The following is a 27,014-nucleotide window of genomic DNA, read 5'->3' as shown; positions in this document are numbered from 1 at the left end:
GGGCGCGGCGGAGCGGTCCGTCGCGGCACTGGTCCCCCCGCGTCGCGCTGCGCTCGGGCACACGGCGCCATGAGGCTGGCCTCGCGCGCACTGTGCGGCGCCGCCGGGGCCGCCTGGCGAGACAGCTTCCCCCTGGGCGGTCGCGACGTGGCGCGCTGGTTCCCGGGACACATGGCCAAGGGTGAGGGGGGCGGGAGGGCCGGGGTCCGCCCGCCGTCTGCGCCCGCCTCTGTATGCCCGTGTGTGTGCCCCCCGGAGTCCCCGGAGTCCCCTCCCGGCGCCACCCACCCCCCCGCACCCGCCGGCGTCCCCAGCGCCCGTTCGCTCGTCAGGTTAACCGCGCGTGGGGCGGGAGGCGGCGGCGGGCGGCAGAGGTGTCCGGGGGCGGCCCTGAGTCCCAGCACGTCCCTTCTGCCGCTTTATTTCCCAAAGCCTCCGCTGCCACATCTGTTTCTACGAAGAGATGCTTTCCTGAATATTGTGTTGAGGACTAAATGAAATGGTGGTAGGGAAGTACTTTCCAATCTGTGCTGTCATTGCAGCACATTTAAGACGCAGGGGCATTGCTGTCTGCTGCCAAACAGCCCAAGCCCCCGGCCAAACCACTTGTCGGGGAAGACCCCTGGGAGCGGCGCAGTCCCCCGTGCGGCGATGGCCGCTCCTGCTCCGGCTGCCTTCGCGCGCTCTGGCTCACCGGTGCGCGGTGACCGAGTGCCGCGCACGTCCGTGTCCCGAGGGCTGGCGCGGTGGCAGCGTGGGCATGGAGGTGGGGGATGTGAGATGCTCGAGGATGCGCTCAATGCCCCGATGTGGCTGCGTGAGGCCCGCTGAGTGGCGCTGTCGCCTTACCGAGGAGCCTTGTTACTTCTGCTGTGTGTGGTTCCTGGTTAGGGTGAGTTCAGTGCAGCGCGAGGGGCTGAAGTGGATGCTTGGGCAGCAGCACCGCCACACAGTGTGAGGGCCCAGTGAGTGGGGTAGTCGGGGCTGCCTGTTCGTAGCTCCGAGGTTAAATACTCCCGGTAGAGCCCTCCAGGGCCATCGGACCCAGACAAGCCGCTGCCCCTCGGGCAGGGCCTCTCCTTCTGGAGACACCACTGTTGAACTTCAGAGACGCACTCGGTAAATGGTTATCACTTAGGGTGACTTAGGACTCGCCACTCAGAGGTACTCCGTTTTAGGTTGTTCGTGGTGTGTTGTTAGTGACGTTCAGTTTAAACCTGTCACTCTTGGAAAGCCATAGACCCATTAGGCACCCTTCTTCTGTTTTCCAGGGCTGAGGAAGATGCAAAGCAGCCTAAAGTTGGTGGACTGTATCATCGAGGTCCATGACGCCCGGATATCCTTCAGTGGTTGTGATATGTGATTTGTAGGAAGAAATACATGTCTGTTTGGTCTTTGTCCCTGTTGCTGGCACAGAGCTCCTAATACCCTGGGTCTTGTCTTGTCTTTTCTTTTTTAAAGATTTTAATTATTTGTTTGACAGAGAGAGAGAGACAGCCAGCGAGAGAGGGAACACAGGCAGGGGGAGTGGGAGAGGAAGAAGCAGGCTCCCAGCGGAGGAGCCTGATATGGGGCTCGATCCCAGGACTCTGGGATCATGCCCTGAGCCGAAGGCAGACGCTTAACGACTGAGCCACCCAGGTGCCCCAACCCTGGGTATTTCTTAAGTGATGAGAGTGATAAAGGTGTCTGTTGATGAGATGACTTTTGGAAAGCCACTAAGTCACCTACGTTTGAGGGCTGCTTGCCAGGTGAAACAACCCTGCTATTGGAGGATTGGAACTTTCAGTCCCATCCCCTGACCTTTGGGAGGGGAGGGGGGCTGGAGGTTGAATTGATTGCCAATGGCCAGTGATTTAATTAATCAAGCCTCAATAAAGACCTAAAAAGACAGTTTGGAAAACTGCATTGGCAAATCTGGATATGGAGGGAGTATGGCACGTTTATTATTTTTTTAAAAAGATTTTATTTATTTATGGGGCACCTGGGTGGCACAGCGGTTAAGTGTCTGCCTTCGGCTCAGGGCGTGATCCCGGCGTTCCAGGATCGAGTCCCACATCGGGCTCCTCTGCTATGAGCCTGCTTCTTCCTCTCCCACTCCCCCTGCTTATGTTCCCTCTCTCGCTGGCTGTCTCTCTGTCACATAAATAAATAAAACCTTAAAAAAAAGATTTTATTTATTTATGTATGTACATGTGTATATATGTATTTATTTAGAAGGGGGGTGGTGCCCATGCAAGTGCGGGGCAGGGAGGGGCAGAGGGAGAGAGAGGGAATCTCAAGCCGACTCTGCGCTGAGTGGTGAGCCCAGTGCGGGGCTTGATCTCATGACCCTGAGATCACAACCTGAGCTGCAATCAAGAGTTGGGTGCTTACCTGACTGAGCCACCCAGGCGCCCTGAGAGTGTCACATTTAGAGCATGGAGGCTCTGTGCTCCATCCCGCATACCCTGCCTTATACGTTTTTTCTGTCTGGCTATTCCTGAGTCGGATCATTTTATAATAAGCCAGTAATCTAGTAAGTAAAATTTTCTCTGAGTTCTGTGAGCCGCTCTAGCAAACTAATTGAATCCAAGGAGGGGCTCGTGGGAACCTCCCATCTATAACTAGTTGGTTAGAAGCACAGGTGACAGTCTGGACTTGTGATTGGCACCTTAAGGGGGGTAGCATCTTGTGGGACTGAGCCCTTAGCCTGTGGGATCTGACTCTTTCTTCGTGTAGATAGTGTTAGAATTGAGGTGCATTATAGGACATCCAGCTGGTGTCACAGAATTGCTTAGTGTTGTGGGCTCCCTCGCTCCCAACTCTGTGGGAATTGCGTGCAACATTGTAGTGGTAAGGGGAGGCCCTTCCTCCTATCCGGCAGTGCTCAAGCAGCAGGAGATGTTCCTGACCGTTACCTGATCTCTGTCTGATCTCTGCTCTGGTCTAGTCGGCTACCACAGGGTCTGGCACCCTCACCTCTCGGTGAGGCACTTAAAGCAGTGGTTCTCAACCCTTGTTACACGTTAGAGTTTCTCCAGGAGGCTTTAAAAACTCCTGGTCTGGGCCCCTTTCCAGACCAGTTAATCAGTGTCTCTGGTGTGGGGCCTTGTGTTTTCTGACACTCCCGTTGGTACACTGGGTGGCATCTTTGTCTCCGACCTCTGCCCGGCACACCCAGACCTTCCAGTCTAGTCCATCAGTGGGTTCTCTAGGTGGGGTATGCAAGCTTCATTTCGATGTGCCTGAGGCGTGAATTGGCAAGGTCTGGTGGTCTTGTTTGTTAACGAATATACTTGTCAGACCTTGTTTTTACTGTATTTGAGCTATGTTTGGATTCTCTTTATGTGATGAAGGTGTTGGTTTGAGAGTTGTTACCAGCTTAAGGATGTCAGACGAGGGACCATTTTCACTATTTCAAAGACTCTGGAACTTTTGTAGTGAAGTGTCAAGTTTATTTATTGTAGGCTAAATATGTCAATTTATAGGATATCCCATGCTAGTCAGAATTGTTTGCTGGCAGTCCTATGTTTATCAAAAATGATAAACCTGTAGTGGTTACTCACTGGACAGTGAGTGGACACCTGTCCTTTTGGTTTCTAGACCTCTGCCTTTTCCTCCAGGACATGGCACGGAGCCCTAGGCTGGGTTAGGGGCCCTGGGAGGGAGCCTGAGGCTTTTGGTATTCTGAATTACACAGGATTGGTTAACCCTTGGGGGAAGAGTGAGTTTGTGGAAAGTCCTTTTGTATGAGTGAGGGCATAGCCCTTAACTGGCCTACACACAGGGTGTGCTGGAGGCCTTGGGAATTTCACACCTGGACTCAGGAGGAGATGCAGCACCCGGTAGGGGCCGAGTGTTCAGAAGATAAGGGCTTCTCCTCCTGCCTGTGTTAGGGTCCCATGAGGTGGGACCGGTCCTGATCCCCAGGGGTCCCTGGCTGAGGGTGAAGGGTCTGACAGTGCTGGCGAGGTGTAGAGCCTTCAAGGATGGTTTCCATGGGGGACCCTTGTCTCCTTGGAGGTAACCAGAGGGTGACAGTGGTTTGAGATGCACTGGTTAGGACTTTATGGGACGCACTGAGTGATCAGATCATTCATTTTGAACTTACGTACCCTGGCAGCTAAACAAAGAACCAGTTATAAAACCTGGCACTGAGCTTTGTGTTTTGTTTTTGCCCCATTGTTCCTGTTTGGGAAGGCACGTGAGAGCCACTGCCCTGCGTGTCTGCAGTGGGGACGTGGTAGTGGCCTTTTCCCCAGCTGGGAGGGTAGGACTGGGGGTTGGTTTCATTGTTCTTGGAGTGTGAGGCTGGGCTGGCTGGCATGTACTTGGGCTGAGACTAGGCTTCCTCCTCTGCTCAATTCCTTCTACAGATTTCCTTGTCAGTTTGCGTAACAGGATGGACAAGATAAATTAATTGGCTGGTAAAGCACTGAAGGAATTTTTGCCTTAATTTTGCCACATTCCACTTTCAGGCCGCAATCCTCTGTTTCAGGAAACTCTTGGGCTCAAGCCTCACGTGCTGGTCCTCAACAAAATGGACTTGGCAGATCTGAAAGAGCAGCAGGTGAGGGTGCCCGTCTCGGGTGCCGTCAGGGTTAGGGTTACTGTGTCTGGGATTGCAAACCTGCGGTGTTGACTCAGCCAGGCCGGATTGCTTTGGCAAACAACCCTTTGTTTGCAGATGTATTCCCACATGATTTCTCAAAATGACATGCTTCCCTTTAATTTTTAACTTATAGTCCAAGGGCTAAAACTCGCCTCTCCCGTGGGACGTTGCCAGGCTGGGTGTCTGGAGCCCGGTGCCCCACTGTGTGGCCTCTGGCCCATTTGGCCGGGAGCACTTGAAATGCGGCCCCTGCAATGAGGGTCACAGTGTATTCCATTTTAACGAGTTGTGCTTCAGTAGCTGTATGAGGCCGGTGGCTACAGGCCCAGGCCGTGGGTACTGACCTGGAGGTCTCCTGTGATGGCTGCATTTGCCCCAGGTGCCCACACCAGCCGGCCAGTCCTGCACACCCAGTGATTTGGAAACTAGAAGGGTGGGGGGGCCCGAAGGAACTTCTTCAAAGCAGGCAGGACTGGGGGACACGCGTGACCGAGTGACCCAGGGCAGGGCTTTCCCATGTGTCGCAGAGGTTCGAGAAACATGGAGGTCTGGACATGCTGTTTTCAAGTGCTCCCCACTGCTCTTCCTGCCGGGGACTGCAGCCAGGCTGTTAGGCTTTTGGTGGTGCAGTTTTCTCTGTTTCCAGAACGTAGTTTAGGTTTTTTGTTTTTGTTTTTGTTTTGCTTTTAAAAAGCTTTATTTCTTTCCTTTTCCTTTCCACTTTCCTTCCCTTTCCGGATTTTATTTATTTATTTGAGAGAGAGAGAGAGATCAGGAGTGGGGCTGGGGGAGGAGCAGAGGGAGCCCGACGCGGGGCTCAATCCCAGGACCCTGAGATCATGACCTGAGCCGAAGGCAGACGCCTCACTGACCAAGCCACCCAGGTGCCCCTATTTTATTTATTTTAGAGAGAGAGAGACAGAGTGAGAGAGAGGGGAGTGGGGATGGGCAGAGGGAGAGGGAGAAGCAGACTCTATGCTGAACACGGAGCCTGTTGCAGGCGCTTGATCCCAGGACCCTGAGATCATGACCTGAGCCGAAGGCCGACACTCAACAGACTGAGCCCCCAGGCACCCCTCAGTTCAGGTTTTGTAGTTCGTTGTGGTGTGTTTGAGTTCCTTAAGCCCCAACCACAAGCCTCACCTCAAGGTTTCCAGAAACATCAAACACTGAAGCCACTGGAGTTCTGTCATTGAGAATCCAAGCAGAAGCGACCCCTGACCTCTGACCCAGGTGCAGTCACCTGTGGGCATTTCAAGCCCTCCTGCTGTGCAGATCGGGCAGCTCAGGCCCTCCAGGAACTAGGTGCTCATGGGTCTCAGTGCATGTGCGCAGGGAGTGATTTATCATAAGCTTTGCTTTTATTGGTTGAGATTTGAGTCTTAATCAGTGATTGCGTCTGCCCTTAAATGCTAATTTTTGTAGAGTGCTGGGCACTAAGGTGACCTGCCGTAGGGACACAGCGGTGTCTCCCTGGGCTGGGAGCTGTTCTCAGGTGCTGCTGTGGCAGAGGCCCTGGAGAGGAAGGGAGAAGCCCCCAGCGGTGACCCCTCATGTCTACTTCTACGTGCTGAGTCAGGACATCCATTGTGAGTTGATATACTTCAAAATGTGGCCTCAAATACGTCTTTGTTGTGGCCTGTGTCTTAATCCGCATCGTCAGAGAATAACTGAAGTACATAACTAAAACTAATTAGTGAATGACTTTTTATTCATTTAGGTATCAGCCAAATTTTTAGGTTAGTAGCTGTTCAAACAGTATACACTGGTTTTAAAAAAAACGGGATTCCTACGCTGCTTTCGCTTCATGTTAAGACCAGTAAATTCATGTTAGCCTTAGTTTACTTTTGGCCTTTTAAAACATTACGTATATTTTGTAATTGGATTGTGTTCAAGCCTCAGTTTACAGGGGAGCTAGGCAGAATACTCAGGGGTAACAAGATCACTAGTGGAGACCGAACTGTTTGATGCTGGAAGCGGCTCCTTGTACGTGAGGGTGCCCGAGTCCTGAGAGGCAGGTGGTGTCTGTGCTGAGCCCTCATCCCTGCTGGAGCCCGGAGTACATGGGCCCCAGGCCAGGGCACTTCCCTCCTGTCCTCGCAGGGGAGCCAGTCGGGCCTGTGCTCTGCAGGAGGTCGAGATCCATGTGCTCCAGTGCCTGTGCCACCTGCCCCCCTAGGGGTCTGGCTCTTCCCCAGATTCTGCTGCAGGGGCTCCGAGCCAGGAACACGCCTGGCCCTGTGGCGGGGGTGGGGCTGTCCCAGATCCTTGAATTTTAGCGTATCATGCTACCCCTATTTGCATTTAGTATATAAAATGGAAATATTCTCTTTCAGAAAATTATACAACACTTAGAAGGAAAAGGCCTAAAAAATGTTGTTTTCACCAACTGCGTAAGGGATGAGAATATCAAGCAGGTAGGTGCCCTTCTGTTTCACACTCTAATGCTTTTGCTTAAATACATTTAAGAAATCCCACAGATTATCTCATGCTCTTAGAAGAAGCAGAGTTCGGAGACAGTCCATGGGTTTGCTGGGGGTCCTGGGGCATACTCCTCTGGTTGAGAGCAGGTGGGCTCTGGACAGCCTGTGACCGTCTGAGGAGGATAGTGCTGGGCGGTAGTGCACTCGGGGCTGCTCGGGGCTGTAGCTAGGGCGAGCTTCCGGAGGGTTTGGGGCCTCGTTTTCTGCGGTTGTATTTTGAGGATTATTTCACTGGCTGACATGCAGTTTGGTGGGAGGTGGCTGTAGTCAGAGCTGTCACCCTCTGGGGGACTGACCTGCTCACTGATGGTGGAGGGACAGGACATGGCACAGGTCACTGCCCCCCCCCCCCCAGGGCCCCAGCACATTCTGAATCCTGATGAGGACAGCCCTGGTTCCCCGGTGCTGGACCTGGGAGTATACTGCCTCCAGAAGCCTGTTTCTGTGTGGTTTGTCCTTGGCAGGTCATCCCGATGGTCAGAGGGCTGGTTGAGAGCAGCTACCGTTATCATCGAGGAGAGGTTGGTTGTGGGGCCCAGTGCCGGCTGTGGGCTGGTCCCTCCTGCTGAGGAGCCCAAGGCTCAGTGGCTAAGCAGCGGTCAAGCGGTCCCCATGCTGGGCCACGACTGCACCCCAGAACTCCTTGGGGCTCTCTCTGTGCTGCTGCAGGTGCCTGGCAGGGGGCTGCTGCCCCAGCCCCTGGAGCTGCCCTGCGTCCTTGTTCTCGTAGCAGGAAGGGTGGGGTGGCCCTGTTGAGGTGGGCAGGGCCTCCACAGTGACCTTCCTTCCCCTGCACACAAACCTGGGCTTGTGGGGCCCCTAGCATGGGCCGGAGGGGGCTGTGGGGGGGCTCTGGGTGGACCCCTGACTCCCTGCCCTTGTGCCTGGACAGAGCCTGGAGTACTGCGCCATGGTGATCGGGATCCCCAACGTGGGCAAGTCCTCACTCATCAACGCGCTGAGGAGACAGCACCTGAGGAAGGGTATGGCCTTCTTGCTCTGCGGTCTTTCTCCTGGCGTGCAGCCGCTCTTCCTCGGTCCTCAGACAGACTTCCGGACCCGGAGCCTCCCGGCCCCTCGGGGTTGTCTGTGCACTGAAAGGACCCGGTTAAGTGCCTGACGTAAGGCTAAATGGTGACGCAGAGCCGTCCTGTTACATGTTCTAGACTCAGTTTGTTTTCTCTCCTGAACGTGAAATGTTAAGATGTGTAACACGTGGATGACTTTCCTGCTCTTTGGCGGTTTTGCTTCTCCCTCGTTGAAGTCTCAGGACGCCGCTGCATAGGTGGGACCTGATGTCAGGCGGGAGGCGTTTGGTGAGGTGCCCCCCCTCCCAGCTGCAAAACTGCATCGTCCGGGCTTGGGAATGGGCTCCGGGAGCCGTCCGGGCGCCTCCTCGTGTGTGCTCACCTGGTCGTGGAGTCGCACAGACGTGCCCGCTCTACTCACTCGTTGTGCTTTACCCTTTGTTCCATTAAGTATTTTCAAGTTTGTCACCAGGGCCACGTTGGCTTTGTTTTCCACACCAGCAATGTGTGTTCCGTTAACACACCGGCTCCCAGTGCACAGACCCCCAGACTCAACTAGCCAAACCATTACTTTGCAGATGGTGTTTTTGGTACTCGTTGCAGACTTGCCAAATCATCTGTCGTTTCAAGTTTTTCTTTAATTATGGCTTTTAAAAGATTGTGGCTTTAAAAATAATTGGCATTAAGTATATTCAGTACTGTGCATTCATCAGACTATTTCTAGACTTTTGCATTGTTTCCAACTGGAAGTCTTTCAACAAACACTAACCAGCACTGGGCACCCCTAATCTGCTTTCTGTCTGGACCTCACATGAGTGCAGTCACACAGTGTTGGTCCTTCCGTGTTGGACTTGTTTCACCGAGAGTGATGTCCTCAGGGTCCGTCCATGCCGTGGCTGCGTCAGGATTTCCATCTTTTCAAGGCTGAATACTATTCTGATGGGTTTCTAGACCATGTTTTGCTTTTCCATGCATCACTGACAGACACATGTATCTCTTTACTCTTGAGTTGATTTGGCACCTTGGACAGGAACTCAGCTCACAGAAAGACCTGTCGTGGGCACTGCTGTGGGGACAGCTTCGTGGGGTGCAGGGTTGGTGTCGGGGGCATAGGGTGAAGTCCTGGAGGCAGAAGCTGGCGTGCTGAAAGAAGCAGGTCTGTTGGGACCTTCACGGTCAAACGCCTGCCTGCCTCAGCAGGTCTTGGAGCGCCGTTCTAGGCATTGGGGAGGCAAGTTTTGGTAAAAGGGTCACTGCTGTGAGCTGGTTTGGAGCTGAATTGAACGCAAGCTCATGTGGGCCTTCATAGGTTTCCATGTGTCTCATTTCTTATCCTGTAGCTTGTATGCTGGGCTTTGTGTGTTGACTACATTCGACAGCCCCTTTTCATCCCGCAGGAAAAGCTACGAGGGTGGGCGGCGAGCCTGGGATCACCAGAGCTGTGATGTCCAGAATTCAGGTAGGGTCCTCGGCTGCTGGGTCTAGAGCTCCATGCACACGCACCTGGTGCTTCCTGAGGGCTGAGGGGTGGCCTGCAGGCCTTGTCCTCCACTCTGTTCCTGCTGAGTGCTTGTCGCGTGCCAGGCACTGCTGCCCCCTTACATCAGACCCCTGTCTTATGGCTGAGGGCAAGGCACCTGCCCAAGGTCACACAGTGGCCTGTTCTCCTAGGCTCAGCCCAGCCTGTCCACACATGCCTTTTTTGCCCTGGGAGGAAAAGACGTTGCTGTGATTTGTTCTCCAAACTCAGTGGGAACCAATCCTGCAGGGAAGCTGAGAGCTTCCTGAAAAGGACAAGCCCATTGGGACAGGGCGTCAGGGCCTCCTCAGAGCCTTGGGAACCCAGCAGCCTGGCTCCAGGGGCCACCCAGCAGCATACTGGAGGGAGCGGCTGGCCCGACCGCCCTCTGTTCACAGGTGTGTGAGCGGCCACTGATGTTCCTGCTGGACACTCCTGGGGTGCTGGCCCCTCGGATTGCAAGTGTGGAGATGGGCCTGAAGCTGGCTCTGTGCGGTGAGTCGGAGCCCCTCGGTGCCCCCTCCTGCTGCCTAGGTGTGGGGCCGCCAGGGCTGGCGGGTTGTGCCTGCTTTTCTCAGCCCGGCTGTGGCAGACCCTTCCGAGCTGTGCGGAGTGAGCCTGTCAAGCAGCCTGTGCAGACCTCGTTCCAGCTGCCGTGGGCCAGCCACTGCTCTGAGCCCACTGACCCCCACAGCCTGCAGAGCGCCTGCCTTCTCCCAGCTTACAGCCGAGGCGGAGCGGTCAGGAGCAGCAGTGCCTCTGGCTGGGCCAGATGCGGGGCTGGTTTGCAGTGCTCACGCTGGCCTCCTGGTTCCAGGAACTGTGCTGGACCACCTGGTGGGGGAGGAGACCCTGGCCGACTACCTTCTCTACACTCTCAACAGGCACCAGCTCTTTGGGTGAGTGCAGGTTGGGGGCAGGTGGGCTGTCCTCTCTCTCCTCCTGGACAAACGTCTTTAAGGAAAATAGCATTAACGTATTATTAGACCAATTCTGCACATGATGTGCAGTGTGCAGTTTGACACGTTTGACTCTTACGCAGTCAAGAAAGCTCCCCAATTTCTTGTGCTCTTTGGGGGTTGCTCCTCCCTACCCCTTCCTTCTCCCATTTTACAGACGGTCCCCCAACCCCATGTGCCACACCCTGGCGGCCATCTGCCTTCTCTCCCTTCCTCGAACGTCCTAGGGATGGAGTCCCATGGCGTGTACTGTCTTTTGTTGGGTTCCCTGTGCTCGATGTCACTGCTGTCGGACTCCTCCGTGTTGTGATGTGTGTCGTGACCCATATTGTCACGTGGGTCGTGACCTGTGTCGCTCCTTCCTGGTGGCTGCCACGTGGTGTTCTGTGGTATAGATTGACACGCCTGTTTGTTCTCGCCAGGGACTGTGATGTGAGCGGGGGTGTTTCCTGGATGTCCTGTGTCACGTTGAGGACCTCAGTCCTGCCAGAGGTTCATCAGTTTTACTGATTTTCACCAAGAACCAGCTTTCATTGACTTTCTCTGTTGTTTTTCTGTCTTTTGGTTCATTGATTACCGTTCAATCTTTATTATTTCCTTATTTCTACTCTGCGGGCTTTGCTTCTGGTTTTGCCATCAGGTGTTGAGAGAAGGTACTGAACTCTGCCTGTGACTGGTTTGTCCGTCTGTCCTTGTCGTCGTGTGTCTGCTTCATGTGTTCCGAAGCTGTGTTGTATGGTGCAGGGGACAGGCTGCGGGTCCTGCCGTCCTCCCTCATCACGCACAGTGACCGTCTTGGTCTTCGCAGCGCGCTCTGCTCTGACGCCTGCCTCGTCTGCTCATTATACAGCCACTCCAGCTTTCGATTTGTGTTAACGTGGTAAATCCTTTCTTATCCTTTTGCTTTGAGCTTATCTGTGTCTTTATATTAAAAATGTGTTTCTCACAGGCTGCGTACAGACAGTGAGGTCTTGTTTCTTATCCAGTCTGACCATTTCTGTCTTTATTTTAGGTCTTTGGGCTGTTTACACGTAATGTGATTACTGATGTTTGGGTTAAATTTGTCGTCTTGTGGGGACCCTGGCTGGCTCAGTGAGGCGTCTGCTTTCGGCTCAGGTTGTGGTCCCAGGATCCTGGGATCAAGTCCCGTGTCGGGCTCCCTGCTCCGTGGGGAGCCTGCTTCTCCTTCTGCCTCGGCTGCTCCCCGGCTTGTGCCCTCTCGATCACGCTCTCTCTCAAATACATAAATAAAATCTTAACCCCACATTTGTTGCCGTGCTGTTTGTTCCATCTGTTCCTCATTCCCTTTCCTCTTTCTCAGCGTCTGCCTGCCTGTCTTCCTCCCTCTGTCCCGTCTGTCAGCTTGTCGTCTGTAACTTCTGGAGGAGGTTGCCTGAGTGTTTGAGGAGCTTGGAGTGATGTCATAACATGTCTCGTGTGCAAGCTCCTTACGATGTGCGTTCTTCTCTGGGTCGTTGGGCTTTTGTTTTCTGTGTCTTACTTTTACGTGTTTGTAAACCTGAGCTATCCTGTTTCGTTTATACAGAGGCCTCAAGTATAAGAAAGAAACCTTAGCTGTTTGCCCGTTGCTTGACGGTTCGTGAGCGCTGCTCGCTCCTTCGTGTGGGTCCTGGTTCCACGTGGCGTCCTCCAACTGAGGATTTCCCGTCAGGTCTCTTGCAGCTCGGGTCTGCTGCTGATTTATTCTTTCAGATTTTGGTTGTTCAAAGATGTCTTCGTTTCACATTCGTTTTGGAAAGATGTTTGTGCTGCGTGAAAGGCTATATGGAGAGCTGTTTTCAGGACTGGAAAGAGGCTGTCCCATCCTGTTCTCACCCCTGTCGTTTCCCATGAGTAATCAGTCAGGTTTGTCTTTGTTCCTCCAGCTGCTTTTAAGATTTTCTCATCAAGCTTTTGGGCCATTTATGACAACGGGCCCTGTTTGGCTTTCTTCACGTTTCTTGAGCTTATAGTTCATTGAGTTCTTAGATCTGTGGCTTTGTAGCTTTTATCAGATTTTCAACCATGATTTCTTCCTGCGTTTTCAGTTTCTGCCTTCTCCCGTCCTCAGGACTTGGTGCCCACGTGTGGCCGCGCGCCCGCACCCCTGCGTGTCTGACCTGCTGCCTGCGCCCGCCAGTGTGTGTCTCAGCGCGTTTCACATCGTCTGTGTCTCTACTTCGGTTCGTAACCACGTGGACTGTGGTCACAATAAGCGATCTAACCCAACATCTGGGGCAGTTTCCCTGACTGATTTTCTCCTCACGATGTGTCCGTTTCCCGCGGTCCGTGCTTCATACTGTTTGCTCGGCTGGCAGGCATTTTGAATTTTGTATCTCTGGGTGATGGTATCTTTAAGTTCCTGCACAAATCCTTGAGCTTTGCTTGGGACGATTGTCTGGAAACAGTTCCCTCCAGGCCTCTGGGTCTGGAGCCGTTGCCCCGAGTGGGGCAGGGCCCTCCCCTGCCCTGTGTCCCACCCGCCTGCTCCTGGCTCTGTGTGAGCGCTGCCCCACTGCCCCTCTGCCCTGCTGGGGGTCTCTCCTGGCCTCTGGCTTTGGAAAATTTCCTTTCTCACATGTGCGGAGCCCTCCTCTGCTAAATAGAGAGGTTGGCGGATTTCTAGAACTCTCTCTCTGGGCAGCTCTGCCGTCTCTGGTTCAGCCAGCGACGTCTCTGCTGCAGCAACCCTTTGGGCTCTGTGGGGTCACGAGGTGCCGAGTGGGGCGGTGGCAGGTCCCTGTTTACATTCTTCTTAGCTTGATGTCTGGTGCCTTGAAAACCATTGTTTTGTGTGTTTTTGGGTGTTTCAGGGGAGGTAAATTCAGTTCCTGTTATTCTGTTTTGTGAAGTAGAATTTCAAATTAATTTTTTTGCTTCATGTGTGTGGGAGTCTGGGCATCTGCTGTCCTGCAGCATTTCCAGAGAACGTTTCTAGAGAATCTCTAGGGTCTCTGCGGGCGGAAGCTCTTGGGTGTGTGTGTTAGCGGGAGTGCTCTTCCGGGGACAGCTCTCGAGATCGCCAGGACAGAGGGCCTTGTGCGGCTGCCGCCCTCAGAAGTTTGACTTAGGACCTGTGTTCTCAGGGTTCAGACTCCCTCTGAGACGGGCACTCCGATGCCCACGTGGGGGCTGGGTCCACGTCTTACTTTCCTCCTGGCTGAGCTCTGGCCTCCATTGTGGACCGTGAGGCGGTCCAGGTGGAGTTTCCCGGCTCCCGGGGCTCAGGGGGGTGCTTGTCTGTGGATGAGGTTTGTCTCCTTCAGCCCTTTGGGGTCAGACGTGCCTGACCGTGTGCTGGGCCTCTCATCAGGCCCACAGCGGGGGTCGTGTGGGTCAGGGAGTTCCCGGTAGCCCCCGGGCAGTTCTCAGCGGAGGTGGGTGCTCAGTCTGCTGGTCTGTGGGCTGCAGAAGCACCGGGCTCACCTGTTCCTTCTTCCCTGGAGACAGTGCTGGTGGTCCTGGTGCCCCTGCCCTCGTGCGGCTGCCCAGAGGCCCTGCGTACCTCCCAGTGGCTTGCCGTGCTAACCTAGGGCTCCAGGCCCCAGGCCTGCTCAGGAGTGGGGTGGGTGATGCAACCACGGGCTCCGGTGGGGAGGCTGCCCTTAGGGCAGCTGGCCATGGCCAAGTGGGAGGACAGAGGTCAGCCCACACGCAGGAGGGGTCCTTGGTGGAGCTGGCCATGACCCGGCACGTCCTGGCCCTGGCTCCCACCCCCTGACCGCTGGTCTGTGTGTAGGTATGTGCAGCACTACGGCCTGGACGGAGCCTGCGATGACATAGCCAGTGTGCTGAAGCGGGTGGCTGTGAGGCTGGGGAAGACGCAGAAGGTGAAGGTGCTCACGGGGACAGGTGAGACGTGGAGGCCTCAGCCCCGGGCTGGGAGAACCGGCCGACCGAGAGGGCTGTGGCTGTGGGCAGAGGACACTGTGGGCACACGTGGCTGTTCTGGGAACGGAGGTGCTGCAGAGGAGGGCGCTCACGGTCCAGCCTGGAGAGGAGGGCAGGGCAGCCCTGTCTCGTGCTCGGTACACGCCGTGTCCCACCCCTTTGAAGCCTCCTGCGGTCCAGGCGCCACTGCCCAGACTCTGTGGTTTCTCTCTGAGTTTGCCCTGGTGCCCAAGCTCACAGGTACCCACCATCAGTCCCTGAGGTTGGGCAGGGAGGGAAGGGGTGTGTCTGAATCCTGGGCCTGCCCTGCACAGCGGTGCCTTCCTCACCATACCGTCTTGTCTCCCCAGGGGACGTGAACGTCATCCAGCCCAACTACACCGCCGCAGCCCGAGACTTCCTCCGCACCTTCCGCAGCGGGCTGCTAGGCCCAGTGATGCTGGACAGGGATGTCCTGCGGAGCCCCCCCTTGGCAGACCCCTGAACCGGTCCAGCTGGCAGGGCCTCCCTCCTGCCTGGCCCTTGGCACCAGACACTGGGACATCGTGGGCCCTCACAGCCAAGAATCTGACGCTGGGACTCTCTTTCCCGAAATCTCCATGCTGGTCACTGTACGGTACTCAGGTCTCGTCTCTAGGACGGAGCCTGTACCTGCCGCCACTCCATAGCCTGGCCAGTTGCTGGTTACAGGGCAGGGTGCCCGGGGTCTGGATATCGGGGCTGCTGACATCTCTGAGCTGTCCCTGTGAGCCTCACACGTGCTGAGTATCTCTTAAGGAAAAGCCGATGTTTTCTTAGGAGGTGGAAGTACGGTCTGTAATTTAAACAATTTGAAAGGCCTGTCTGTGCTGTGCCTGATTTGTTGTGACCAGTAGCACCTTGGGCCCACGTGTTCAGGCCTCTCTCAGCAAGAAAAATCGGGATATGAGCCGCTTAGTAAGCGTTCTTGTGTTAGGTCCTTGGTAGTGTCCTGGGTCCTGCAATAAAGAAGACTGTTTGCCATCAGAGTGTTTATTTCATGACACGACTTACGTGTGCACACAAAGTGGATGGGGTTCCGGAGAGCTGAGGCAGAGCCCAAGGGTCGTCTGTCCCCAGCTGCGTACGGGCCATGAGGGTCGCCGGTGTGGTCAGTGGACACTGGAGTTTGCCACTGCCTCTGAGCACCTTCTAGCTAACAGGATGGTGGGACTCTTCCCCAGGGAACCTGACCTACCAACCTGCATTCAGCAAAGGGCGGAGGAAGGAAAGGGGGTGGGGTGGACCTGGTCAGCTGCTTCGCCTCTTCCGTGTCCATTGGGGCCGTGGCCTTCCTGGAAACACCCGAGTCTCCGCAGGGCACCTCCCCTCCTGAAGATGCCCACAGCGGGCACGCACACACTGACCTCTGCTGCCATTTCCTGCCCTGGGCACCGTCTGCTTCCTGCTGCACCCTGACCAGGAGAGCGGGAAGAACTCAAGCGCGGCCCGGAATCAGGCTGGTGTGTGAAATAGGCTCTTGACTTAAGAAGGCTGTTAACGCCACACCCGCCACGTGGTGCCGTGCAGCCTGCGAGGGCTCCCGAGAGGCTGGGCCCGCGCTTCTGGGCCCTCAGGTAGGACCGAGTCCCTGTGCAAGACTCTCCCGCCAGCAGGTGCAGGGCGGAACGGTCACGCTGCCCCCGGGGCCCTGGGCAGCGCTCGGCCACGGCCTGCTGGTCTTTGGTAGCGTCAGGGTTGGTCTGGAATGGGTGGGGGGGCATCTGGGCTGGATGCACCCCGAGAATGCTGGCGCTGTGGGTACAGGCGGCTGCAGGCAGCTGTGTCCTGCAGCTCTGTATCCTGGTCTTGGGAGAGAAATGCTTGGTCCAGGGTTCCACTGGTAGCTTGGAGACCCTCACCCTAACCAGACTTGTGTGTCAGCTGTGGGAGAGCAGAGGTGGCAGCTCCCCCTCCCAGGAGGTGCTGGAATCCGTCAACTGAGTCCGAAGGCCCCGTGGTATGGAGGGGGTGGTGTGAGTGCATATTCTGGGAGGCAGCCCAGCAGCGGGTGAAGCTTTCAGTGAGCACCGAAAGAGGGGGAGATCCAGAAGATCTAGGCCTGGGACGTTGTCCTGCCGCGGGATATGGTGGAGGATGTGGTGAAGAGCCAAGGCCCCCAGGGCCGAGCTCACGGATGGTGACCCAGGCCCAAGGCTCGAGGCAAACGGGTCTCTGGGTGCCTGAGAAGCAAAGGGCTGGCTTTCTGCCGAGGGTGCTTGAGTGCCAGAGGCAAACCCTTGCAAGGCCCGCCTGGCATTTCCTTAGAGGCCTCTCTGGGGGTCTGTCCTGTCCCCAGAACAGCCTCAGATGCTCAGCCAGGTGTTGGAGGGGCTCATCTTCCCGGGCACTTTCCTTTGCTGACCCCGAGTACTCTTGCGTCTGGCTGTGCTTGCCGGGTGCTGGGCCTGGCCGCCGTCCACCTCCAGGGACTGCCTCGTGGTGTGTTGGTTGCTGGTTGTGACCTGAGATCTGGCTTGCCCCCTTCGCACCATTCACACCTTGCCCTCCCCTTCCCGGCGGGCTGCGAGCTACAGACCTGCTTGGAGCACAGCCGGCTGTCCCAGGGAGGGCTTTTTAGTGGGAGTGGCAGTGCCATCCCTGAGGACCGGCGAGCACTGATTCCAGAAGGTGAGCCTAACCCTCAGAGGAAATGAAAAGCTCCCGGAAATTCAACAATGTGGTTTCCCCCCAAAATAGGTCCCAAGAAGAGTGACTTGTTTTGAGTGGGAGCAAAGTGGCCCCAAGGGGCCCCTGGTCTTAAGAGTGTCTGCCCAGGGAGGGGGCAGGCCTCTGGGCCTGAGGGTGGGCTGGCAAGACCCTGGGGCAGCTGCTGTGGCAGGGGTGCTCTGGGGATTATCCAGAGAGCCACAACGGGCACACGTAAGCTCCAAAATCCCCAGACTGCCTCTTCTGGACAGGCGGTAGGCACACTACAACCTATTGAGAGAAACCTCTCTTCTTCCCCAGAGCACTAGTCCTTTGGTCCGTTCTGGCTGCTTCTATGGGGGAGGGCCACAGGGTCCTCAGGGCCCGCCTCTTTGCCTCCTGGTCAGCACTGTCCACCCCCTCGAGTGTCCAAGATGGGGTCAGGGGAGCCAGAATGGCTTGAACACCCTGGTTTGGCACATCTCTCTGGGCAGCTTGGGAGAGATGGTGGGCTGGTGGCCAGGATGGCAGTCCAGGCACCTGCCTTCCTGGCTGGGGAGGACCCTGAACTCCAGGCGGTGGGTGGGGCATCCTGGAACTGATGGGCCCTGGTCCTCCGGTCGGTGGGACATGGGGAGGCTGGGGAAGGACTTGGGCAGGGCGCCGGACAGGAGGCAGCCTCCAGGTGAGAGGTAGAACAGGCTCTCTGGGTCGGAGGCGGTGGGCCGCGGTGGGAAGGGGCGCTCAGCGGCTGGCGGTCTTGGGTGGGCTGGAGAGGCCTGCGGGGAGGGCGCCGGCTGGGGGCCACATCTGGCCCCGAGCCAGTCCGGGCCTAGGGTCGCAGCAGCCCCAGGGCGCCGAGAGCACCGCCCAGCAGCAGGCAGAGGCGCGGGCTGCTGGTGGGCCCCGCGCCCGAAGTCCACGCCCGGTAGCTGTAGACGCCTTGGCCCGTCCGGTTGCCACCCACTGCCGCATCCTCGTCGTCCTCCAGGTCGCGCTCCCCGGGGCCCGGGGCCTTTCTCCAGCTGGAGCCCGCCGCCAGGCCCGCTGCAGCCCCGGCCGCCGCCCCCGCCGCCGCCACGCGCAGGGAGGAGCCCGCGTAGCGGGGCGCAGGCCTCACGCGCACCCTGGGGGCCCCCCGCGCGCCCCCGCGCAGTCCTCCCCGGGCGCTGCCGCGAGCCCCTCCACGGCCACCCTTGGCCACGCCGCTGTCGCAGAGGAAGGTGGCGGCTAGCAGCAGAGCCCAGCACGTCGCGGCCGTCCAGTTCATCTTTGTGGAGCAAACCTGCGGTAAAACGGGGAAAGGACCTCAGCTTCGGTGAGGGTCAGGGGACCAGGGGCTTCCGGGACCGGGGGGGTGGTGCTCAGGGCCTGGGGACAGGGGCTCAGGGGCTCGGGGCCTGGGGACAGGGGCTCAGGGGCTCGGGGACGGGGGGCTCAAGGCCTGGGGGCAGGGGCTAGGGGACCAGCGGGCTCAGGGCTTGGGGACAGGAGACAGCATTTGGCAGTACAGGGGCTGCCAGCATCTGGAAGACTACGGCTCAGGGCTGGGGTGGGCTGGGAGGATTAGGCATTCAGGCCTGAATAGAGGGTGGGAGTCTTGTTCAGTAAGGAGCAAGGGGTGAATTGGAGGGTCAGAGGGTTGAGCACCTGGGGGTTATTCTGTGCCTGGGGCTGGATGGGAGCTAAGAATGGGGGGTGGTGAACACCCTGCGGTGGGGACGCTGAGGCCTGGGGAAGGGGGCCCCATATCCTGGGCTGCCCTGACACGACCGACCCAAGCCTCCGCGGCTTGGCAGGACCAGAGGCCACACTGGGGTGGGGGATGTATTTGAAGGGTACAGTGTGGGGGATGTATTTGAAGGGTACAGTCTCGGGGACCGAGGGCCCCCAAAGACCCAGATCGCCGTCTGGAGAAAGGGTCAAGCGTGTGCCTCTTCCAGGCACTTCCGGACCCTTTGGGGCAGCGCGCATCGGGCGCAGAGCCGGAGCAGGAGGTCCTGGCCTCGCGGGCGGCGCGGAGACGCGCGGCGGTGACAGTGCAGTGCAGACCGCGCCCCCGCAGGCCGGGCCCCAGGGGACGGTTCCCTCCCGCCCCACCCCCGCGCCATGCTCCACCCCTCCCCCCGACCTCTCGGCTGAGCAGCTGGGGCGGGGGACCGGGACGCGACAAAGGGCCTAATCCGGGCGCAGGGACCCGGGTGGCGGCTCGACCCTCCTCCCGGGTGCCTGCGATCCTCTCGCGGCGCCTCCATCCCCGGCCCCGCGGGTGCCCGCCCCAGCCTTCCGGTGCGCCCGGATCAAGCTGTCCGGCCTTACCCGCCACGGGCTTCTGTCGGAACGGCGGGCTGGAGTGGCCGCTCCAGGGGCCGCGGCAGAGCGGGAAGGAGCGGGCTGTGGCGGAGACCCTGCACCCGAGCGCGGAGTCTGGATTTTGCGCGAGGCCTCCGCCCTAGGATTGGGGGCGGGCAGACGCGGAGGCTCATCCCCCAGGAGACGGGAAGGGAGGAGAAAGAGGCAGTCTGTGAGGAGCGCGCAGCCCCTCTCCCTCCCAGCATCTTCATCCTCGCTGCATCCCGTCCTAACCCTCACTCCCTCCCCGCCAGACCCCAGCCCCACCTCCTGATCGCACACACGTCCACCCCACTCCCTCTCCATCACCCCGTGGGCACCCAACCCCATCCCATTTCTGCTGCACACAGCGCCCCACCACCTCCATCCTCACTCCACCCCTCCACTTCCCCCTCCCTGGCACAGTCCATCCCTTTCCCACCCTCCTCACCCTCTCCTATTCCCCATCTTCATTCCTGCCCCAAGCAATGTGTCCCAGACAGAGGCCACAGAATGCCACTGCAGACCCAGAGCTCTAGATCCTGGTGTCCAGTGTTCTTCACCGAGAGGCCTGGAGAGGAGAGGATGGCTATCCAGGGCCCCAGGGTATCCGGAAAGGAGATAATGGGTGACCTTCTAACTACCCTGCAGTTCAGATCCCTCTGGGGGGCCCTCACTGTGGCCACTCCCCAGCAAGGGCACTTGGAACCCCACTGCCCCAGGCAGCCGGCCTTCCCAGCCCTGCTGGATGTGACTCTGGGACTTCTTGAAAGGGCGCTATCTGGCTGTCCACCTTTGTGGACATCCCACCCAGCCTCTCCACCTGGGGGCACCAGGCTCTCTTGACGGCTTTAGGAGTGGATTCCACGACCTCCTCAACTGTGACCTGATGTGACAAGTTTATTGATGTGACGTGACTTCTCTTAGCTTCCATCAGACTGCTCTCGATCCCAGAGGCTCAGAACTGCTGCTCCACACACAGGCCTGGCTCCCGAATTCCTGTGTTGAAGACCTGACCCCTCGAACCTCAGAATGTGCCTGTATTTGGAGATGGGGTCTTAACAGAGGCGATTACGGTAAAATGAGGCTAGTAGGGCAGGCCCTGGTCTCATCTAACTGGTGTCCGCATAAGAAGAGGGACCAGGACACAGACATGCACAGGGACAGCCACGTGAAGACTCAGGGAGAAGGCGGCCATCTGTGAGCCAAGGAGAGAGGCCTCAGAAGGAACCAGCCCTGCCCACGTGCTTCTCAGACTTCTAGCCTCCAGAACCGTGAGAAAAGGAATTTCTGGGGTTTAAGCCACCCCGTCTGTGGCACTTTGTTATGACGGCCTGAGTAAAGTAATAGAGAAACCGAGGATTTCTGAAGTCCACGTGGAAATGTAAAAAAAGTACTAATATAACTCATTTTGAAAAACAAGATCAAAGAAGGGCACCCTGTCAGATATCAAGATGTTATAAAAGGTCATGGCAATAAGACTACTTAGTCTCGGCAGGGGACAGAGAGCAGCACAGGCAAACGAGGAGATCGCGAAGAGACTCGCGGAGGAACTTACATGCCTGCAGGAACAGAACGAGATTGAGAATGTGAGGGAGACTGGGAAACTGAAAGAACCAAATGGAAATTCTAGAACTGAAAAAATACACTTAAAAACACAGGTTAGATATGGCCAAGGAGAATTAGTAACCTGGAAGATGAGAAGGAAATATCCAGAAGAAAGCGCAGAGAGAAAGCAAGAGTGTGTACAACAGGCTGCTGGGCAGAGGGGTGCCCCTCACGGACCCCACACGGACCCCTCACGGGCCCCACACCGACCCCTCACGGACCCCACATGGACCCCACACGGACCCCTCACGGACCCCCCACGGACCCCACACGGACCCCCCACGGACCCCTCACGGACCCCACACGGACCCCTCACGGACCCCACACGGACCCCCCACGGACCCCTCACGGACCCCCCACGGACCCCCCACGGACCCCACACGGACCCCTCACGGACCCCACACGGACCCCTCACGGACCCCACACGGACCCCACATGGACCCCTCACGGACCCCACACCGACCCCACACGGACGCCTCACGGGCCCCACACGGACCCCACACGGACCCCACACGGACCCCTCACGGACCCCACACCGACCCCACACGGACGCCTCACGGGCCCCACACGGACCCCACACGGACCCCTCACGGGCCCCCCACAGACCCCACACCGACCCCACACGGACCCCTCACGGGCCCCACACGGACCCCACACGGGCCCCACACGGGCCCCCCACGGACGTGGGGAACCAAAAGGAGAGCAGAGGAAGAATGGGGCAGAGGCAGTGTTTAGGGGCACAATGCTGACCATTTTCAGAAACCCATGAGGCACAATTCTAGAAACATCACAAACTCCAAGCATGATAAATACAACGAACAGCACGGCCTGGAAACCAAACACCGAACTTCTTGTTAGAAGATCTTGAAAGCTTCCAGAAGTGGGGGAAACGCAATCACCTAAAAGCAGTAAATATAAGCTGGCTTCTCCACAGACAACACAGAAGTGGGGTTTGCAGAGCTGCTGACAGCGGCTGCTCAGAAGCCAACAGGCACAGCTAAAGCAGCAGCCGCGAACGGAAGGGGGGCTCACACGGCGCTATCGCCACCAGACCCAGGCGACTTGAAGCAGGGCCAAGGAAGGCGAAAAGCACTGCCGGAGACAAACAGTAAAACTTCCTTTTTTTTTTTTTTTTTGTTAAGATTTTATTTATTTATTTGACAGAGACAGAGACAGCCAGCGAGAGAGGGAACACAAGCAGGGGGAGTGGGAGAGGAAGAAGCAGGCTCATAGCGGAGGAGCCCGATGCGGGGCTCGATCCCATAACGCCAGGATCACGCCCCGAGCCGAAGGCAGACGCTTTAACCACTGTGCCACCCAGGCGCCCCAACAGTAACACTTCCTAATGATAAACGGTTAGATTTAGCAAGATGACATCACAGTTCTGAATTTCATGTACTTAGTGACATAACCTCAAAATAATAAAGCCCAACAGTAAGAGAATATTTACAGCACAAAATCATTTCCATGAATTTAAAACTCACGTGCCAAGCAATGCGACCCCAGAGGCACGCGTAGTCTCCGGGGGCACACGCCAAACGCATCACGCGCTGGGGCCAAGGCCGGGGAGGGTCCAGGGTGTGGGAAGCAATGGGTTCAAGTAAGAAGCACTCACCTTGACCAGGGACGATCGCCCAATAAGAAGGAAAGTGCTGGATCAACCCAATTTCTGCCCCTACGTGCCAGAGAACAGAGAAAAGGAAGAGAAGCCACGTATGGGTTTGTCATCTATTCACTAGACCCGTCGAGTTTTAAGTCAAATGACATTCTTGTTTCTGAGGAAAGGTGGCAAGTGTGTGGCCCACGGCACCGTCTGGCCTTGTGCGGGCGCTCTGTCCACCGTCCGGCCAGCTGAGGTTGGTTGCAGGGTCTGCTCTAAGGCGCTGGGAGCTTAGGCACAGGGCAGGTGGGGCCCAGGAACGGGGCCGGCCCCTATGGAAACTGGCCATGTCCCAGGTGAAGGGAGCGACGGTGAAGAGGGGCCTTCCTGGGAGCTGGGGTCTGCGCTCTTCCTGGGCTGAGGGCCCCACCGGGAGTTGTCCCCCGCTCAGGTGCCCACGCTTTCTGGGAGGGGGGCAGGAAGCTTCGGCCTTTCCCCCGCTTGTCCAGATGCTCTCATGGCCACCCCTGTGTTCCTGGCAGCTCTGGCTGGTGTGAGAGGGCTGGGGCCTGCCGGGTGGCGGGCCGGAGGCTGTGAACAGAGGAGAGGAGAGGCGCTCGGGAGCTCTTCCTCCTGCAGCTGGTGCTCAGGAGGGACCAGGGGCTCGGAGGAGGTTGGCCAGCGCCTCCCTGATGTCACGGTTCCGCAAGCAGTAGATGATGGGGTTGAGCAGTGGCGTCACAACTGAGTAGATCACGGACACCAGCTTGTTGAGGTCGAAGGAGTGGGCGGCATGGGGCCGGGCGTACATGAAAATGGTGGCCGTGTAGAAGGTGGCCACTACCGCCAGGTGCGAGGCACAGGTGGAGAAGGCTTTCCGGCGGCCGGCCCAGCCTGGGATCCTCAGCACTGTGGCCAGGATGTGTGCGTAGGAGACCATGGTCACCAGCAGGGAGGTGGAGAGCACAGCCAGGGCTGCCGCGAAGTCCAAAACTTCAACGGCAGTGGTGTCAGAGCAAGAGAGCTGCAGCAGGGGTGAGATGTCACAGAAGAAGTGGTTGAGGACATTGGGGCCACAGAACCTGAGGCGGGAGATGAGAGCCACGGACACGAAGGAGGCCAGGAAGCCGCCCAGCCAGGCGCTGAGGGCCAGGCACAGACAGAGCTTCCGGTTCATGGTGGCTGGGTAGTGCAGTGGGCGACAGATGGCCAGGTACCGGTCACAGGCCATGGTGGCCAGGAGGAAGCACTCAGAGGAGCCGAGCGAGAGGAAGAGAAACAGCTGGGTGAGGCATCCTGAGAAAGAGATGGTCCTCGCCCACACCAGGAGGCCAGCCAGCAGCTTGGGGACGGTGACCGAGGTGTAGAGGGTCTCCAGCACTGACAGGTTGGCCAGGAAGAAGTACATGGGTGTGTGCAGTTGATGGCTGGCTCGGATGGTCACCACGATGACCAGGTTCTCCAGGATGGTCGCCAGGTAGGTGGTGAGGAATAACCCGAAAAGGAGCCCCTGAAGACGGCACAGCTCTGGGAAGCCCAGCAGGATAAATTCCGTTACCGGGGTCTCAGTGGAGTTGCCCATGGCCCTCCCTGGTGGGGAGGTCACTTTTGAGCACCCTGGAACAGCAGAGAGACGCAGGTGGGATGTGTCCGCTGAGGGCTGAGAAGGGTCTCTAAGGTGCTGCCCTACTGACCTGTCACCCCCGCCCTCAGTCTAACACGCAGTTACCCAGAGCCAGCACCTGGCAAAGGGGTGTTGGGTGCACATACTCTTACTCCCGATTTCATACAGAAGCCCTCAGGGGTAGGCTCTTCCTGCCCCCCCCCACAGGTACAGGGCCAGGTGTGCATGCACGCACACGCACACACACACATACACTCCCAGGTGTGCAGCCCCCGCCACATCTCCTCTCCAGGTGTGTACATACTTCCTCACACACACCTAGGAGTGCACAACGCGCGGCAAGAGAGAAGACCCATCTGCCTGGTGTGCCTGTCCGGGCTGTGTCCCCGAGCACTTTCCTGCCCTCGTCCAGGTCCCCTCCCAGAAGAATGCTGCCTCACGTTGCTCCTGCCTGGGGAAGGGCACCACTTCCATCTGATGGCCCTGGAGCTCTCTAGGGCTGAGCAAAGCCGCCAGGGGATTGGCAGAAGGGAGGGAGGCTCATCCCCAGCTTTGAGGTCCCCAAGTAGACCATGCCTGAGCCAGCCTGAGGTCTTTATCCTGTGATTTCTGAGCAGCACAATGGCTGTTTGGGGGATGGGCAGAGCGGTCCGCTCAGAGCCGCTAAGGGGCCGCCCCGTGTGGGACTTTGGTAGGGCGGTCCTGGAGTTAGGTGTCTGAAGGATGGGCAGGTCTCGGGGAGAGGGTGGGCGAGGGCACAACAGGGGCAGGGGTCCCCGCTGGCGGCCCAGGGCTTTCCGGCCCCTCCTGGGGGAGGGGGAGCCTCAGGACCCTTCCCGGCTCCGCCCTGGGAGTCTGGGGGCCGGCCGGGGTTCGCGCTGTCCCGGTGGACAAGAGTGGGCGAGAGTAATTCCTGCCTGTCGGACGGTCCTCCGGGCCCCAGGCCGAGGGGGCAGCCGTGCCTGCTCACCCGGGAGGGGCCCGCACTCGTGGAGCTGCCCCCTGCGACCCGCTCAGCCGTGCGGGGTGGCGGGCTGCTCTGAGCTGGTGGGGGCACAGGCCACCGTGTGGAGGGATGAGGACCGCCCCCAAGTTCTTGGAGTGTCTGAGGACAGAGGGTGGGGCCTCGGTCGGTGGGACCCGCTTGGAGCCCAGGCCCAGGGCCCTGGGGGTTCGGGGTGTCAGGGCCCGAGCGCTTCTGCAGGAGCTGCCCCGCGGTCTGTGCTGCCCAGTCTGGCGGTGGGTGTTGAGACCCCCCCCCCAAAGGCGCCCTCCGTCTCGCCTTCCCCAGGCTCTTTGCCCCAAGAACAACCTTCCCCCGCAGGAGATGGGGGGCCTCCGCCGGGTCTCCGCAGACCTGCGAGGGTCTGTGGGCCAGCTCGCCACATCCCACTCGGTCCCTGCTGCCTCTGGACGCGGGTGGTTTTTATGCGACTCACTAGTGGCCTTGCCCCCGCCCCGGTCTTCTGCTCCCGGTCTGGAGGGTTCTAATTGCACATTCTCACCTGGGCGGGACTCTCAGAGCAATTTGGTGAGGGGCGCCGCGGGGTCCCTGGAGGGAAAGGTGCGAGGCCTTCCCACGTCCTCCTCAGCGACAACTAGGTCTTTCCATGTCACCTGCGCTCCAGGCACCCAGGCACGGGTGAGGCCCGCCCTCAGACCCACCTCCAGCCTCAAGGCGCTTCTCCTGAGGTCTTTTCTTCCTTTCCCGTGCACGCCCTTTATTCATTTAGTTATAACCACTTGTAGACCTACTCCTAGGGCAAGACCCAGACACTGGCTGGTGGGCGACAGCAGCTCCTTTCCTCCCCCACCCTGTGCTCCCCTCTCTGAAGGACCGCTGGCTGGACTTCCCTTGCCGTCCCAAGTATTTTAATTACCGATAACAATACCGTTTAGTTTTGCTTGTGTCCAGACTGTAAGGAAGGCTGTCCTGCCTATGTTGTCCTTTGGGTCTTGCCTTTTCCTGCCACTAAGATTCCTGCCCTTCTTGGCATCTGGCTGCATTTCTTCGACACCTGTATGGTGATCCGCCCCATCTCCTCAACTTGGGGACTCCGGCTGCTCCTGCCTGGTCCCCCTTCCTCCTCTGGTGGCTTGAAAACTCCCGAAGCAAAAAGCCAGGGAAGTTGGAACCCCACCCCTTTGCTTCCGTCTCCCAGGGTCACTATCTCATTGCCTCATGGTCAGGGTCTTGAAAACCGCTTTTTTCCCCCCATGTATTTTGTCTGTTTTCTTTCAGGCGGGACGGTAAATCCAGTTTCGGTATTCCATCTTGGCTAGAAGTGGGAGTCGAAGTTCAGTCATCCCTTGGACTTACACCTGCCTCAGTGTCCCCAGGCTCCGGTGCGTGTCTCCTCCCTTTGGCCCCCAAACCATTCCTGACACCCTACCCTGTCCCTTCACCTGCCCTCCAGGGACACGGTCCTGCACTGCCTCTTGTCCGACATCCGAAAACTGCTGTTAAAGACATAAAGTATTTACATAATTATAGTATCATAGACAATTATAATCACACTGTATACTTTATTTAATTTCGTTTTGTTTATGGTGGAGGGCTAGACTGATACAAGCTCATTTTTTTGTGGCTGGAAGCCTTTTTATACATTCTCAAAATTAAGAGTCTCCTATGTGTCGCAATGTCTTCTCTCAGTTTTTAACTTATTTTTCACTTTCTTTAAGATGTCTTTTGATGAACAGATGTTCTTAA

At 57.7% G+C, this 27,014-nt stretch overlaps 3 protein-coding genes across 4 annotated transcripts; 1 reads left to right on the top strand and 2 right to left on the bottom strand.

The window, feature by feature from the left end:
- Positions 1-15,479, top strand: MTG1 (mitochondrial ribosome associated GTPase 1). 2 transcript variants are annotated; one of them, XR_015724674.1, is made up of 12 exons: positions 1-181; positions 1,272-1,338; positions 4,450-4,552; positions 6,931-7,011; positions 7,542-7,598; positions 7,970-8,060; positions 9,503-9,564; positions 10,023-10,119; positions 10,442-10,523; positions 12,655-12,766; positions 14,323-14,435; positions 14,825-14,963. XR_015724674.1 is itself a non-coding variant. In XM_087862512.1 (11 exons), the coding sequence occupies exons 1-11, from the start codon at positions 70-72 to the stop codon at positions 14,956-14,958; spliced, it is 999 nt and encodes a 332-aa protein (XP_087718638.1). In that variant the 5' UTR covers positions 8-69; the 3' UTR covers positions 14,959-15,479. The 2 variants fall into 2 exon arrangements, 1 of the variants encoding a protein (XP_087718638.1); XM_087862512.1 differs by lacking the exon at positions 12,655-12,766 and having other exon boundaries at positions 8-181; positions 14,825-15,479.
- On the bottom strand, positions 15,470-19,592 carry SPRN (shadow of prion protein). The gene is made up of 2 exons (XM_045809367.2): positions 19,461-19,592; positions 15,470-18,426 (listed from the first exon to the last, which is right to left on the bottom strand). Exon 2 carries the CDS (start codon positions 18,409-18,411, stop codon positions 17,974-17,976), a length of 438 nt encoding a protein of 145 aa, XP_045665323.1. The 5' UTR covers positions 18,412-18,426; positions 19,461-19,592; the 3' UTR covers positions 15,470-17,973.
- Positions 19,593-23,326: 3,734 nt separating this feature from the next.
- On the bottom strand, positions 23,327-24,262 carry LOC123799999 (olfactory receptor 6B9-like). Its single transcript, XM_045809349.2, has one exon. It carries the CDS (start codon positions 24,260-24,262, stop codon positions 23,327-23,329), a length of 936 nt encoding a protein of 311 aa, XP_045665305.1.
- Between the last annotated feature and the right edge of the window lie 2,752 nt (positions 24,263-27,014).

The sequence above is a fragment of the Ursus americanus genome, chromosome 6 (genome assembly GCF_024610735.1).
Source record: "Ursus americanus isolate L20-20 chromosome 6, mUrsAme1.1.p, whole genome shotgun sequence".
NCBI lineage: Eukaryota > Metazoa > Chordata > Mammalia > Carnivora > Ursidae > Ursus > Ursus americanus.
This window is presented reverse-complemented; position numbering and strand designations above follow the sequence as displayed.